The sequence below is a fragment of the Mchenga conophoros genome, linkage group LG13, assembly GCF_057382185.1.
Source record: "Mchenga conophoros isolate Kocher_MC1m ecotype Shallow Benthic linkage group LG13, M_conophoros_male_GT1.1, whole genome shotgun sequence".
Taxonomy (NCBI): Eukaryota; Metazoa; Chordata; class Actinopteri; order Cichliformes; family Cichlidae; genus Mchenga; species Mchenga conophoros.
The window spans coordinates 19,217,066-19,232,999 of record NC_140538.1 but is presented as its reverse complement, the minus strand read 5'-3'; the positions used below and the strand labels follow the sequence as shown (position 1 = coordinate 19,232,999).

Genomic DNA, 15,934 nt, shown 5'->3' with positions numbered 1-15,934 from the left:
GTAACTGGATGAGTCACAGGTCAGCGTTAAGTGATTTAGACAAAACATTCCTCTGAAAGTGGTTACTGGATTCAAAATGAGCAAAGAAAGCAGCCATTATTTTTGTCTGTTGAAATGGCTTCTGTCAACTATTGCTCAAGACCACTTTAAAAGAAAAAAAAAAAAAACTAGAACAGAGTCCAGCTTTAGCTCTTTGGAGCAAAATATTAATAAATCAGGGATATCTCAAGACTGCACAGTACCGCACATAAAGTTGACACGTTTGCTACATTTGGATTCAGTTTTGAATTTATAGTCCTGCAAGAGCTGAGAGATATGATATCAGTAATGTCAAAATGCCCATATAATATGACTATGAACTCTCCAATTTCAAAAGAGAAAAATATTTAACAAAATATCCTCTAGAGGGCACCAAATGCCATTAAATGGATGACCTTGTTCCCCTTAAAGAACAGAGACAAAATCAAAGCCAAGTAAATTTGCTGACTTCATGGCCCATTTAATAGTGAAGACAACTTGCAGAAAAGAAACATGGCACTGCCTGATCACAGTACATATAGACAAGCAACACAGAATAATCTAAAGTGAACACAGGCTTATTACTGCCCAGAGTTAATCATTGATCGAGTTCATGTTGTGCACATCCACACCGTAGCATTGTATAAACACTTATCTACGTCCGAGCTGTTTCTTAAATGCCTTCAAGGACTTCGCCATCATTGGAGCCACTCCTGTGAGAACAAAGAAAAGTATAAATCATCAGGTAAAATGATGTCAGGATTACTATGCACATGGCACATGTATTCATTTAACCTCCAGCCTGATGATCAGTGAAAAATATGCATAAAAGAAACAACTGAAGCAATCAATCTGGGAGGCTTGGAAAGCCATAAACTACCAGCTCACTTGTTTTTTTGCGCGCGTCCTGTGTTCCGCTTCCCCCTGAACTGGTGCTGCTGGGCCTGCTGGGCTCATAACTCTGCTTCGATCGATTGTCCTGAATCTTGACACTGAACAGAGGAAATAAACTGAACTATTTAAAAGAGTAAAAAAAAAAAAAAAAAAAAAAAACAATGCAGATGAAACTACAAAATTAGTGTCCATCTACCTCCAAAGATCGGTGTTACACACTGCTGGTGAGCACATCCCATGTTGCAACAACTCACAACAAAAGCACCCAAGGCTCTCTACAACTAGAATAAAACCAGTTTATCCAGCACATTGCTCTAATTCCTGTGTTTAGCCAAGCTCACCCAAAAAGCATTTCGCCCACTGTTATCACATGAATCTCTGATGGGTTATGACCCCGCTAAGCTGCTCTTGTTTAGTGATCACGTTGTGGTTAAGGGCTATTATGTGGAAAAGGAACAGAACGAGCCAGGTGTCCACACTTTGCCAAAGATAAACAGATGCATATAAATCCCCCAGAAAAGCTCTTTTATGGGCTTTTTGTTCGTGTACTTAATATTGAGACCAATAATATAAATGTCATGAATATATAAACATTAGAAAAATATGCTCTAATGTGATTTTACGAAAACCTGGTCAGAAGATGTATCATCTGTATGTAGGAGGCTGAAACCCACCTGCTCCTGGGCTGATGAGGCTGCTGAACAGCAGTTCCATGAATTTCCTGCTGAATTCGCACATCTCTCGGTGGCTTGGCAACCGTGTGAATAAATGCCATCTTCACCTGCCGACCTAAGAGATGCCAAAAAAAAAGAAAAAAAAAAAAAAAAGGTCTAATGAAAGCCAGTATACAAAACAAACCTCACTAGAGACTACTTTTCTTCTACTTTTTACAAATTTCAGAGTTTTAATTCATACAGAACTTCTGGATGAATATCAATCAATAAAATGTCTTACATCGACCATATGGCTGTTTTATTTCTGAATTATCACCAGTAGGAATGACCCGAGTTGCATTCAGTGTAGAGCAGTCACCTTTGGGTTTCTGAGATTGTGCTGAGACAATAGTTTTTGTCAGTCTTTTCAGTTTCCTTTCTCTCTCTTCAGATAGCCTGATGTACATCTCTTTCCATGATTCATACTCTTGAAGTTTGGAGTCTTTGAAGTCTCTCTGACAATGTTTGCCCCATAAATGGTCTGTCACGCCGACATAGATCTGCAAAATTAATGAATGGGGGGGGGGGGAAATTAAGATATTTGTAGTACAGTAAGAGTACCACGACAGATGTTTACACAATTACATTGGAATAATTAATAGATGATGGGCATTAATTTTGTAAATAACTTCACATAAATACCTTGACCTTATTAAACTATAATATACCACAGTATACACAGTATATTTCAGTGTATTTCTAATTAGGCAGCTCATTCTCTCTCAACAATACTTTAAAGATAAGAAGCATTTTGGGGTCAATTTGAAAGAACGGCAGATGTGAAATTGACAAAACAACATTTGTCACAATCACGTCTCCAAGTCCTTTTTTTGTCCAGGCCTTGAAGACCTTGTGGCCAAACCAAATTTTAATGAATTGTTAACATGACCCCAAATCTACACCCCTACAAAGTTTTATTAGAAATCACTTAGAATATTTCAAGCTATTGTGTTTACAGTATTACACAAACACGCTATGAAAAATATAACCTCCTTGGAGGAGACAACATCCTCTACATACTTTGTAACCAAACAAAACAAAATAAATAAAGCATAATGAGGTCAGAAGGTTAGGTTATTCAAATAAACATTGTTCTGCATGACGTGCGCAGTCTAAAAGTTTGAATGTGGCTCGATCATCGATGCCAAGTGTGGGAGCCCTCTCACAAAGATGCACTTTCCATTGGCACGCAAGTTTAGACTTCTCTGTTGACTGAAGGTGTACACCTTATTAGCCAAAGCCCAGAGAAGACACATAGGCAGTATCAAAAACATGTTGAATCTTGCCTATATGAAAAAGATCATCTGTTGTACTGATAGCCAAGGAGGACGACTGAAAAAAAACTTTGACTAGAGGATCAAAAAACTAATTTGGAAGAATTTGTGTAACTGTCCTTTCATATAAAATATAAACCGATTGCCCAATTTCACAATCCCAGCTCATGGGTATTCTGCTTTTCTCCAATTTCACATTATTGTAGGGTCCATTTCTCTAAACAAACATAAGATGTAAAAATGGGAACTTTAATTGTGCACTTCTCACCTTTTGATACCAGATAGACTGAAAAGTATTTAATAAATTAATAACCAACCAGGAAGTATAATGAAAATCAAAGTTCCTCACAGCCCTGCCTCAAGTAGTGCAGTTAAAAATGCTAACCTTTTAAATCCAGATTTATATTTGTGTACTTATCATTAGATCATTATCATAAAAATTATATCCACAAATATTCAGGTTATGTGGTAGATCACCTGACTCCTATTGGGTAAATATTTGCTTTTTTTGGGAAAGGGGCATGAAACTCTTAAAACTGATTTCTTAATCCATATCACAAACAGTAATGATTAGGTGGTTAAGGAAAAGCAGATAAACAAGGCTTTCAACCCAGATTTACAGGTACAAACTGGGAGGAGTAAACCCACTGCTGGTCAGGTAGACCTATTAAAGTGGCCACAAGGTTTTGTTCTGCACTAAACATGTTGGCGTGTCACTTTCTTACTGGGTTACATTCTTCGATGCGTAGCAGCTGCTCTGGGGTACACTTCTCCAACACAGGCTCGAGGATTTCAAACGGGACCCCGCCAGTTTCATAAAGCACTAAGAAGAGATGCCTGCACCTAATTATTAAATCAGACATAAACCAACAGAGCCTAGGAAAAAATGTCTTCCTGGGCTTCACTCACAGTTAATGTTGTTCTGGAGGGTGCGGATACACTGCTGGTACAAGCTCAGCATGGCTGGGAGAAAAACGGTCTTGGCACCAGAGTACACCTGCATCTTCCTGTTGAGACGCTGGCCGGTGAAGACTGCAGACTCCTCAGAGACGTCACAGAAATCAGGCTCCACAGGCTCCTTCTCCACTTTAAAACGAAAGCAGAGGTGTCAAGAGCCAAATGATAAAGCTGAAAATACACCTGCATTTACTGAACGTGTACCTTTCCTTTCATAGTAGTCAAAGCTGGAGGGCTTGTCACATTCAGGTAAAGCAGCAGGCAAAGGAATGTTCATCAGGTGCATTACAGGCTCCAGAAACTTCTATAAATAATGAGGCATTGTTAATCAGCATCAGCAAGTTGGCCTTTTCTCCGTAAGCAAAGATTCTTGACAAATATACCTGTTTTGGGGCCAACTCCATATTTTTAATTACAGGATCTTTTATTTGTTGCTCACTGGGAATCATCTTGGGTTTTTTGGGCGGCTTTCTCATTCCAGATCGCTCCTTTCTCTTGTAAACAGTCATATCATAGTTCAAGTAGGACTCAAAAGACATAGAGGGCTCCTCTGGATCACTTTTAGTCTCATTCGTTTTCGCCTTCTTGTGTTTTGAATGTTCCCTTTCAGACTCCAGCGAAGTTATATGCTTTGTTTTTCTCTTTTGGGCGTCGGAGCTTCTCAACATTCCTGACATTCTGTCATCCTCCTTGCCTCCCCTCGACTCTTTCGAAAGCTTTGATTTTGTGTTCTTCTCCCTGTCTGACCCGAACCTCCCACTCTCAGAGGCACTTTTACATTTCTCTCTGGAATCAGATCTGGATCTTTGTTGGCTTTCCTTCAAGTTTTTGTTTCCGAGCAGACGATCGCAGTCTCCAGGTTTTCGGTCGCTCCGATCCTTTTTCTTCTTCTTGTCCATTTTGTCCTTCTGTGTCAACACGTCGTGCCGGGAGACGTACTGGTTTTCTGGACTTTTCTCACAGTCTGTTTTTCTTTTCCGTCCCTCACATTGTCCTTTCTGTGAATCCATTTTCCTTTTCCCTGTTTTAAAGTTGCCGTCATCTGAAGAATCACTATTCTTACTGTGATGAGATGTTAGAAGATTATTGTTCACATCTTCCATTTCCAAATTTCCATTATTTGGACTGCTTTGATCATCTAGTTTGTCTTTCACAGAAAGGCTCTCAGAGAAAGTCCCATCTTCTCCACGGCTGCGGAGAATGAAAATTCAAGATTAAGCCGCTAAACACATAAAATTAAGAAGCAATGTTTTATTGTTAAATGCACTTTACCTTGTGGATTCTTTGGAGAGCAGCTTTTTCCAACCTTTTACTAGAGACTTTGCTAATTCTCCAGCCTGTTCATGTCTGCGTAAGGAGTTAACAGTTTTGCCAATTCCAGTCTCCTAATTGATGATCAGACCATTATCAGGGGAATAAAAATGAAAATCAACCACAATGTACATCAACAAAAAAAACAGTCTGTGAATAAGAGACTCACGGCAAGAACATCTAAAGTGATATCCAGATCCTTGAGTTTCTGCAAGATTTTTAGAACCTGGAAAGAGTGACAAGCATATTATCCCCACTGCCTGCAGCCATGCTGTGGTGCATTTCATAATGTTCAAGCATTTTTGTCAACATAAAGGTGATTCGATTGATTGTTTTTGGTTAAAAAGTACCTAGAATGGGACCTCTGTCGAAGATAAACTGACTTGCCAAATATGGCAGTCCTGGTTTTGGATTGCCACAGTAGCTGACTGTGCATTTTAGAGCAGAACCTATGGGGACCTTACACACCCACTTAGACTGCTCCTTTTACCCTGAACTATAAATGGATATAGCCGTGGCTGGCTGATGGGAGGTGGTAGTAGTAGTAGTAGCACCAGCTTATGTCTTTAAAGCTAAATTGGTCATTTACAGATTTTGCGTGTAAATTCCTCAACTGAAAATTGATCCACGGGATACAAAGACGATATGAGAAGGCTTATACGGCACAGGCATAGGTGGTTAAAGTTGCCTGCAGTGCACTGATGATGGACAGCAGCCATAAGCTGAACAACTGCAGGAGCTGCCATTTTTAGCAGCAGCCAAGCGCCTCCAGTTTAAACAGCCTGACCCTCCACCCCCCCCCCCCCCACACACACACACACACACACACACACTCCAAATCAAAGGATTTTCAGTGCTGTGTGAAAGCGGCAGGGAAACACTGCCAGCTCAGCTTCTGTTCACACATATACTAATACAAAATATATACAAAAACAAAAATCAAATTGAGCTTCATAATTTTCATTAAGGGAACAAAGTCATTTTTTAAATAGCGCCCGATGTGGCAGCAGGTGTTGTGAGCCAATGATTAGACAAAGCCATGACTAAAGCAGGTGGGATTTGTTCAGCCGGTAATAAAACAGCGGTGAAATAATTCTTCAAAACTTTCCGGGTTTTTGGGATTAGAAAAACGTTTTAAACCGTTTAAATCAAACGATAACTACCGTAGCAGGATCTGCTTTGTCTGAGAGCTGACGTTTGAGCCTCATGATTTTCTTCACCACATCAGAGCTGCTGGCCATCACGGTGACTCACGTGAAGCCGTCTACACACAGCGGGCAGCGCGCGCTCGTTGATGACACTATTATAGTAATGGGCGGAACTAGTGACAAATGATATAATGGTATGTGAGGTGTGGCTTTTAAAATGATGCCACTAATGCTGGATCATCTTAAGCCTATTGTTTAAAGAGCTGCTTCTTAAAGCATTTACTGGGAGGGGGGTCCTATAATTACAACAATTTATAATAAATACGTGTATATGAACCGGTAACATATAGTGCTTCTTGAGAATATTATTGCTATGGGACCTTTTACTGTGTGGGTCTTACAATCAGAGGTGCCCACGGGCTATCGTGGAGATTTGGTACTGACTGAATTAAATTAAAATTGACTTAACTCAATTTTGGTCATTTGCAGGCGCCTATCTGGAAGCTGTTGGCCTTTTGAACACACGTGTAAGGCCAATAAAATGGATATAGCACCCTTCAAATCAGCAAACAGCAATAATCCATGCTGGTGTGATTTAAAAAAGTGAAGGTTTTGTATCTATAAACAGGTTAGTTTTGAAAAAATAATTTATTTGATTCAGAACAATTCAATTCAAGTCAGTTTTATTCATATAATGCCAAATCACAACAATCCCCTCAAGTCACTTTATACTGTAAAGTTAAGACCTGACAAGAGAAAGTCCCCACAATTACATGCTGATGTTTTAATGAGTATTTAATAATAATAATAATAATAATAATAATTATTATTATTATTATTATTATTATTATTATTATTATTATTAAATATTTCATCTTTATGCTTTCTCAAGCTGCAGAATTCACCTTTATTCAACATCTCCTCAGACTTCTGCTGTCTCTGTCTTTTGCTGTAGCCTTTTAGCATGCAGATCATTAAATGTGCTGTACTGGGACACTAATTGCTGTAAATATTACAACATCATTTTAATGTAAGCTGGCTGTATTTTAGGAATACATGAATGTTCTGTAAAACAAAAAAAATATTACAATAAAAAAAGCTGTAAAACAAATGACAGTATGGTCACTATGAATTTTGCAATTACATTTTTAACGTTGCTTAAATGTTGCACGTGCCTCTCTATAATTAAACCTTTATTTGGCAGCGACATCGTGTCTGCAAATGAATATTTACTTTTAATAGTTTTATTGTAAAAGTGTACAAAGTTGTTTGCACTAATCACGTAACACATGGCATCCCACTGAGGATACACAGCCACCCGGCAGTATGTTGTTATCAGATGATTACAGGCTATTGTGGGACACTTTCACGTTGAGGGTCTTCTGCCACTGGTATTGCACAATACTTGATTGGAACCCACTCCCCTGGAGGAGGAGTTTACTGCATATCCCTTTCCACGGGGGTGACGGCTGGTCTCTCTCCTGCTCCAGTAACTGGAGGTGCAAGCTCCCTCTTCACCGGCCTCAACTTCATTTTTTAGGTAAGTTTCTAAAGCTTGATTGTTTGGCATTATAACAAAGCAGGAGGCAGTCAGAGGAAGCTCGTACATCAGCATTTGTAAGCTTTTACAGAACAGAAAATCTGCTTTCTCGCTCCAAATATTGTGCTTCAAAATATCAAAAATGTCTGATGAGTAGAACTTGTAATTTCATTTTTCAAACATAGGCATGGGAAAAAGAACTATCTGTGTCTGCTAGGCCTGTGGTAAATAATGCCAGCAATGACGTTTCTGATAGTGTTTTGTCTTGTATACGGTCGTCATTGTAGACTTTAAGACAAACTTGAAACAATTTATGAAAGAAAAGTGTCAAAAAAGAAAAGAACAAGCAAACAGTCAGAGGACATTAGGCCTGCTGTTCATGTCTCAAAGTCTATAAAAGGAACGTCATGGGTGAGCCGGCCAGTGTTGCTATTCCTGGACATGCTGCTGATAAATTGTGACAGATGCAACGAGGGAGCATGCTGATGCACTTAAACACTCCTGGCTCACCTGGTAGCACACGTTTTCAAATCTGCCAAAAGAAATCTGAACAGTTCCAAAACAAAACCAACATTGAAGGTGGAGACATCTTACATATTTGACAAGAAAATGATTAATATAAATTAGAAATATAATAAGATCATATAAAATATAAATACAAAACAGATAGCAATTATCCGCTCATTGATGATACTATGAGGACAACACATCACATTTTAAAACTGTAAAAACTTTATTGTTCATTGAAAAATATAAGCTCATTTTCAGTGTTCACACAGGGTATGGTGAGCTCAGTGCAGTTCATTATGGTCTTGTTAAAATAAGCAAGGTTCTTACCAAAAGACAAGTTGGCTGGATGGCAATATATGTTGCCCTAAAAGCCTGACTATGTGATTTTCAGGATAAAGGGTGCCATGTGCACCTCCTGAACCCTCATGTCCTCACACGTGCTGGCTCTCGTACCCCACACTGTGACACTAAGCTAGATTTTCCCTTTTCTTCTTTAGCCCTGGGGACGGGGCACCAATGAGTTCCAAACAGAATTTCAAATCTTTAACAATCAGTTTTTCTGCTTTGCCTCAATTCATTTTAGCCTCCACCCTGTCCCTTTTGTGCAGGAATTTCTCTGAGGGTTATCTGAATCTTCCTTAAAGTCTTTGAATGTCTATAACTATTTGTCCTTATGGTCTTTCACAAAGAGCTGAACACTTTCTTCAGTTGCTTTCTCCGGCGCTCTTTTTTACCCAGTTATTTTACCTATTAGCTTGGGTAGCTGTGTCTTTTGCTGCCCCTGTCCCCACTGCTTAAAATGAGTTGCTTTCATCAATAAGATAACCCAGAAAAATTAATTTCTGTCACAAGTTGCATTTGTCGCACTTTATCTGCAGCTGGTTTTATCTAGTTCGCTCATAAAACACTTTTTTATCCATTCAAGTTGAAATAGACTAAAAAAGCTAACATTTATGTGCTCATTTTTCAGAAGGTCCGGGCTGTGTTCTGCTGCTAAAACCATGGCACCCAAAAAGAACAAGGCAACCAAAAAGAGCAAGGGAGACATAAATGATATGGCCCTGATGGTTGAGAACAGCCCCATCAACAAGATTAACGGGCTGAACACTCTGCTTGAAGGCGGAAATGGCTTTAGCTGCATTTCGACTGAAGTCACTGATTCTGTGTATGCCCCGAACCTCCTTGAAGGTCTGAGCACCATGAGAAACGAAAGCTTCCTCTGTGATCTAACAGTCGCCACCAAATCAAAGTCATTTGATGTGCACAAGGTTGTCATGGCCTCTTGCAGTGAGTACATTAGAAACATCTTGAAGAAGGACTCGACCCTCCAGAAGATAGACCTGAACGACCTCTCACCGGTTGGCCTCGCTACTGCAATTACGTACGCATACTCAGGAAAGCTCACTCTGTCGCTCTACAGCATTGGCAGCACTATTGCTGCAGCCATGCTGCTGCAGATTGGCACCTTAGTGAAGATGTGCAGTGACTTCCTCATGCAGGAGCTCAGTGTGGAGAATTGCATGTACGTAGCCAATATCGCTGATGCCTATGACCTCAAAGAAACCAAGGAAGCGACTCAGAAGTTCATGAGAGAGAACTTCATTGAGTTTTCTGAGATGGAGCAGTTCCTGAAGCTAACCTATGAGCAGATCAGCGAATTTCTGTCAGATGATTCCCTGCAGCTACCTTCTGAAGTTACAGCCTTCCAGATTGCCATGAAATGGCTGGACTTTGATGAGAAGAGGTTAAAGTATGCGGCAGATCTGCTAACTCTCATCAGGTTTGGCACTATCACTCCCCAAGACCTGGTGAATCATGTCCAAGGTGTGCCAAGAATGATGCAGGACCCCGAGTGCCACCGCCTCCTCGTCGATGCTATGAATTACCATCTGCTTCCGTACCAACAGAACATCCTCCAGTCACGCAGAACAAAAGTACGTGGTGGTCTCAAAGTGATTCTCACAGTTGGCGGACGCCCTGCCTTGACAGAGAAATCTCTCAGCAAAGACGTTCTCTACAGAGATTCAGATAATGTGTGGAATAAGCTGACGGAGATGCCAGCAAAGAGCTTCAATCAGTGTGTTGCAGTCCTGGACGGATTCCTGTATGTTGCGGGGGGTGAGGACCAGAATGATGCAAGAAACCAGGCAAAACATGCCGTGAGCAACTTCTGCAGGTAAGAACTAAGACAGGTAAGCCCACCATCTGTCATTTTAGTTAGTGTATGTGTAGCATAAAATAATCCCTTTTGCATTCCTTAGGTATGACTCCCGGTTCAATGCTTGGATTCACTTGAGCAACATGATCCAGAGGCGCACCCACTTCAGCCTCAACACATTCAATGGCCTCTTGTTTGCCATCGGAGGGCGAAATGCTGATGGTGTGCAGGCCTCCGTGGAGTGCTACGTGCCTTCCTCCAACCAGTGGCAGATGAAAGCACCCATGGAGGTCCCCCGCTGCTGCCACGGCAGCTCTGTGATCTGTGACGGAAAAATACTTGTATCTGGAGGTTACATTAATAACGCCTACTCCAGGTCTGTGTGCTCTTACGACCCTTCCACTGACACCTGGCAGGATAAGAGCAGTCTGAGCACGCCTCGAGGCTGGCACTGTGCCGCCACTGTGGGAGACCGCGCCTATGTGATCGGCGGAAGCCAGCTAGGAGGGCGCGGGGAGAGGGTGGACGTCCTTGCTGTCGAATCTTACAACCCTCATAGTGGGCAGTGGAGCTACTGCGCACCTCTTCACACGGGGGTGAGCACAGCAGGGATTTCCATTTTGAATAGCAAGATCTATCTCCTCGGTGGCTGGAACGAGGGCGAGAAGAAGTACAAGAAATGCATTCAGGTTTACAACCCTGACCTCAATGAATGGACTGAGGATGATGAGCTGCCAGAAGCCACAGTCGGAATTTCATGCTGTGTCGTCACCATACCGACACGGAAAACACGAGAGTCCAGAGCCAGTTCAGTTTCATCTGCACCTGTCAGTTTATAAAGAATTAGATCATAACAACCTTGTACTTTACATGTCTGGAGGTTTCCAACTTGTCCAAGCTCCTGAAAATGGTCCTTAGCTTTCATATTATATTTGGCATCAGTAAAGCCAGGTAATGGTTATGAAAGAGATAAATTGATGTAGTAAATTATTAATTTATCTTCTTTATTTTTTCCTTTTTTTTGACAAATCTAACTCTGGGGCCAATTCAGCCAGACTAATTTTGTTAGCCTTTTTTCTACAGCAAATGGAGTGCTATTTAAAAATCAAATATAAGATATAAATTTCAAGATTCCTGTTAAAATTCACTTGCAGCACAACAATTTTATTTGGCCCAGTGCCATGGAAACAATGTATGGTCTGACAGTCTTGTTTATGGTGATTATAGCTACTGTGATTCTCAGATACTTGAAAAGAAGAAGAAGCTGGAGCTGGAATAAGTGTTGGTGTCACCTACCAGGAGTAGGCGCTCGTGACTGGTGTTGAAACGCACCACGGAGCAAGACTGCAGATTCTCTGCTTGTGTGCCACGTGCAGCATTCTGCAGCTTTGCTCTGTATGTTGTGTGATCACCATAAACACTATTGCAGCAAAGAAAACAGGTTGGGGTTAGGAACGTGTTGGAACAATGAGGGTTGAATGAGTTTAGATGTGATGGTGAGACACTGTTTTTGTAAAAAGGACAAAAAAAAAGGAACAAGTTAACTCGGGAATGATGTTCAGAGCCTGAGCTTTGCTGGAAATCGTTATTTATGGATCCCCTGACTGCTCATGTGTTTCCATTTTTTTTCTTTGTTTTAATTAAAGAGAATAAGGATAAGCTAGTCTGAGCTGTGGTCATTTATTGAAAACCATTTTTTATTGCTACTCTTGGGCACACTTTGCATAAATCAACAAATCAGAATGTGTTGTGTTTGCAAATTTATATGTGCATTTACAGCTTTCTGTGCTTTGTAACTGGGCTGAAAAGTCCAATGACCTTTCAATACAACTCATAAAGTTTGAATTTATGAGTCAGAAACTGGTGGGCACCATCTGCAAGTATTACAGCAAAACTTGGCTAACATGTGCATTACAGTTTTTTCTGATTGCTTAAGCACATTTTTTGTAACTATTGGCTAATTTTGCAAAACTCTTCACACAAATAAGAAAACCTGTCACCCAATCATCAAAACATTGTAGTTCTCTTGCAAAAGCGAACACAGCTAGATTAACTCTTCACACCATCGTAAAAATGGTGTTTCCGTATCAAACAGTACACACAAGCCATCATCTACTAAGCACACAATGCGCCAACTGCACACTGATGGTATGAATACAAAACACATCTGGCTTTTGCTTTCTCTGTGCACAAGGTAGGCTATGTCAGTTTGAGCTCATACTTCTGTCATAGATCCATAAGCATAGAGGGATCCAAACTTCAAGTACTGGTGTTTATTCAAACACATCAAAACAAACACAAGTGTTTATTTCCAAGTATAGGATTATTTGCAATCGCCATAATGACTATATGGGTTACTTGGTCTGCAGTGAACATGCTTCCTCTGTCCCAGCATCTGGTCATCTAGCAATTCTGTAAAGTAACAATTTCAGTATTTTTACATCAGTGGTATTGGTGTGTTTCTCATTGGCATATGGCAGTGCTACAAATCTTTGTGCGAAGTGACTGTACTAACCGATTCTCATTTCAAGATGTCCTTATGGTACTTGCTACAGTGTAGCGGCTCAAGTTAGGCTGGACCCGTTGGCCAGCTACCCTCAGGGTCATTCCACGGTTGATTACATGGTCCACTATTGTAGCTCTGATGTCATCAGCAATTCTATTTCTTACTCTTCCTACCCTTCCTCTCCCCCCTCCTCATCTTCCTCTTGCTCCTCCTTGTCCTTGTCGTCCTCTTCATCCTATTTCTTCACCTCCACGTCCTCTTCCTCGGCCTCCTCTACTTCTCACTCTTTCTGCTCCCTCCATTGTACTCCGCACACACAGCTTACCTGTATTATAGTGCTTAGGCTGATTGCAAAGTGAACTAATTATCTAAAAAAGTTTTCACATGTGAAAGTGTGCCAGACAGTTGGCAAATTAGTGTTAATGATAGCCATACATGTGTATACTTTTGCTAGGAGTGTGTTGGAAATTTGGTAATTGAGTGTTGTGCAGTGAATTGTGCCTACAGTTTTGCAAAGTGTGTGTTACAAAATTGCAAACTGAGTGCAAAGCAGTTTTTGTGCTTTTAGTTTTGCAAACTCAGTGAGTGGTTTTGCTATAAGTCTGAATAGTTTTAGAGATTGTGCTACAGGAATCACAGTTAGGGTTTAAGCATTCAGAAAAAACTGTAATACAATAGCACAAAGAGCTCACATGGAAGCAAAAGTAGAATGTGTTTGAACAGAGCGTAACTTGATAAGATAAGAGATCATAACTCACAGTCAAAAGCTGATGAAGAGAACTGATTTCATAACTTGAATATTTCACTGTTAAGTCTGTAAAGTCACACTGGCCTTTATGACAAGCCCTTAGTTAGGCATATGACATGCTCATCTACGTTGCCTGTAGCACAATGTCTTATTTCCAAACTAGCTGTGAGTTTGCTCAAATATCTAAGCTGTTGACTCCATATGTCCCCTCGAGGTCACTGAGGCCTGCTAGTCCCAAAAGACTCAAATGAAAAACAGCTGCGATTGAGCTTTTTCAGCTATAGCCCCCAAACTTTGGAACAATCTCCCAGCCCGATTTAGAATCGGTCCCCTCGTTGCCTGTTTTTAAACTACGTCTTAAAGCTCATTTTTACTCTTTGGCTTTTACTGAGAATGAGAGTGGTGTTTTCTTATCTTGTAATTATTAATGTTTTTATTGTTTTATTGTGTTGTTTTGGTGCTTTGTACACCACTTTGTCAAAGTCTGTTGTTTTTAAAAAAGAAATGCTTCATAAATAACATTGAATTGGATTGTTTGACGGTACAAACCTTAAATTGAATGATTATCAGCGGGATTTAGTAGTGCGTGGTTTTCACAGCGTCGTTGGTAAACTGGCTGGATTAGTAAAGCGGCATTCCTGTCTTCTAAAATATGAAAGAGACATGCACCTTTTGTTTCTGGTCTTAATTCAGTCTTTATAGGTCCCATGATGTTTGCAATGTCTTTGACACATCATTTTGAATCTCTGCACATACACGGAAAACAATATACAGTGAAAGTCTCCCTGACCATTGATCACATGAGTCATTCTCCAGCAGAGTTTAGTGTAACTGAAGTGGTTTAGTGGTTTTTGGAAACTTATCTATAATATGTTTGTCCTTATCTTTGATGTCCTAAAACTTCTGCCTGAAGACAACAGCAATTCAAACAGAAAGTCTGAATGGTTGTTTTTAACGTTGCCTTGTGCTCTTGGGGGGGCAGTGGGAGCTCTCCACCCTCTCCTAACCTCTCTAAACCCCATACAGTGGCAGCACATGCTTTGGCTTAATAATCTAATCTTTATAATCTAGCTGCAGTACTTCACAATCCTCCAGCCTTTGCCACACCTTTTTGCTTTCCAGACACTCAAAAAAGAAGAAACAAGTAATTAATATAACAAACGAGACAAAATAATTATTATATAAGTATGTAACCATACACGTGGAGAATGTGTTAAACAACCCACATGTATTTAAATTTAAATACATGTGGGTTGTAGCTGTAAACCGAGTCTCACAAATGTATTTTACTATATATTTGTGAATAAAACTTAAGAAACTCTTAATATTTGGGCAAAAACATTACATCGACAGTGACATCGCTTGTAGTGATTGCCTCTAAGTGACTGTGCAGGTTTTATCGACACAGAGGGGGTGTGACCCGAGCAGTCGATTGTGTTTGGTTAAACCACATCCTCAAATCCTTATTTGGCTATGAGTGTAATAACCCTACAAGCTATTTTGTCAACTCATGCATATACAATAGGCCTATCCTCGCCCTCTCACGAGAGTGCTGTATCATTATTACATTTACTTTTGCAAATTTGCCTTAGTATGAACACTCTACCCTAAACATGACTCGTTCATTTTAGTGCTGTGGAAACTAAGGGTAAATAAGTTACCCTGCAAAAACAAACAAACAGGACATGGCTGCTTTTGATTTTGTCTTCCATAGTCTTCCTCATACTATTCTTTACTTTAAAAAACAAAAACAAAGAGGGAGCCAATAATCAGAAAACTCCAAACGAACATGAAACCAAAAAACTAAAGAAACGAAAAGCTTGCCTTATGTCAGATAAACAACAGTGTTTTTATTTTGTGTTCTGTGTATACAAGGAGGCACATTTACTCTGGCAAAATGATATTTTGTCTTTAATAGTCATTGTTCTTAATGTAATAACCCTCTTTTTTCATATAAGAATAAACCAAATCTTCCATGTAAATGTATATGTTCATTATTTATTTGTCAAGACAGAAAGTCACATAATACCAGTTTTGATAATTAAGCCTAAAGTGAATGTTTAATACTTTGCCATACAGCAGGTTAACCTAAGTTGGCGTGGATTCTGGTCTTACCAAAATAATCAGTTCATAATTATGGAAAAGACAATGGCAAAC

General features: G+C 40.0%; 2 protein-coding genes across 5 annotated transcripts; one reads left to right on the top strand and one right to left on the bottom strand.

Moving 5' to 3' along the window:
- Positions 1-474: 474 nt before the first annotated feature.
- On the bottom strand, positions 475-6,463 carry eloal (elongin A, like). 3 transcript variants are annotated; one of them, XM_085243232.1, is made up of 11 exons: positions 6,331-6,463; positions 5,337-5,393; positions 5,129-5,241; positions 4,240-5,047; positions 4,061-4,160; positions 3,809-3,985; positions 3,625-3,722; positions 1,867-2,125; positions 1,587-1,701; positions 907-1,010; positions 475-731 (listed from the first exon to the last, which is right to left on the bottom strand). In XM_085243232.1, the coding sequence occupies exons 1-11, from the start codon at positions 6,406-6,408 to the stop codon at positions 670-672; spliced, it is 1,971 nt and encodes a 656-aa protein (XP_085099358.1). In that variant the 5' UTR covers positions 6,409-6,463; the 3' UTR covers positions 475-669. The 3 variants fall into 3 exon arrangements, with proteins under 3 accessions (XP_085099358.1, XP_085099360.1, XP_085099359.1); XM_085243234.1 differs by having other exon boundaries at positions 1,945-2,125; XM_085243233.1 differs by having other exon boundaries at positions 4,061-4,157.
- Positions 6,464-7,772: 1,309 nt separating this feature from the next.
- klhl31 (kelch-like family member 31) lies at positions 7,773-12,182 on the top strand. 2 transcript variants are annotated; one of them, XM_085297054.1, is made up of 3 exons: positions 7,773-7,855; positions 9,336-10,541; positions 10,627-12,182. In XM_085297054.1, exons 2-3 carry the CDS (start codon positions 9,367-9,369, stop codon positions 11,360-11,362), a joined length of 1,911 nt encoding a protein of 636 aa, XP_085153180.1. In that variant the 5' UTR covers positions 7,773-7,855; positions 9,336-9,366; the 3' UTR covers positions 11,363-12,182. The 2 variants fall into 2 exon arrangements, with proteins under 2 accessions (XP_085153180.1, XP_085153181.1); XM_085297055.1 differs by having other exon boundaries at positions 7,796-7,855; positions 9,339-10,541.
- The last annotated feature ends 3,752 nt before the right edge of the window (positions 12,183-15,934 follow it).

What these genes read in the sequence shown, in the direction of transcription:
- eloal (XM_085243232.1), bottom strand. Translation starts at nt 6,408, where the DNA reads ATGGCCAGCAGCTCTGATGTGGTGAAGAAAATCATGAGGCTCAAACGT. An exon ending in ACAAAGCAGATCCTGCTACG is followed by an intron (nt 5,394 to 6,330) that starts GTAGTTATCGTT and finishes CACTCTTTCCAG; the next exon opens with GTTCTAAAAATCTTGCAGAA. An exon ending in TGGAGTTGGCCCCAAAACAG is followed by an intron (nt 4,161 to 4,239) that starts GTATATTTGTCA and finishes CATTATTTATAG; the next exon opens with AAGTTTCTGGAGCCTGTAAT.
- klhl31 (XM_085297054.1), top strand. Translation starts at nt 9,367, where the DNA reads ATGGCACCCAAAAAGAACAAGGCAACCAAAAAGAGCAAGGGAGACATA. An exon ending in GCCGTGAGCAACTTCTGCAG is followed by an intron (nt 10,542 to 10,626) that starts GTAAGAACTAAG and finishes TGCATTCCTTAG; the next exon opens with GTATGACTCCCGGTTCAATG.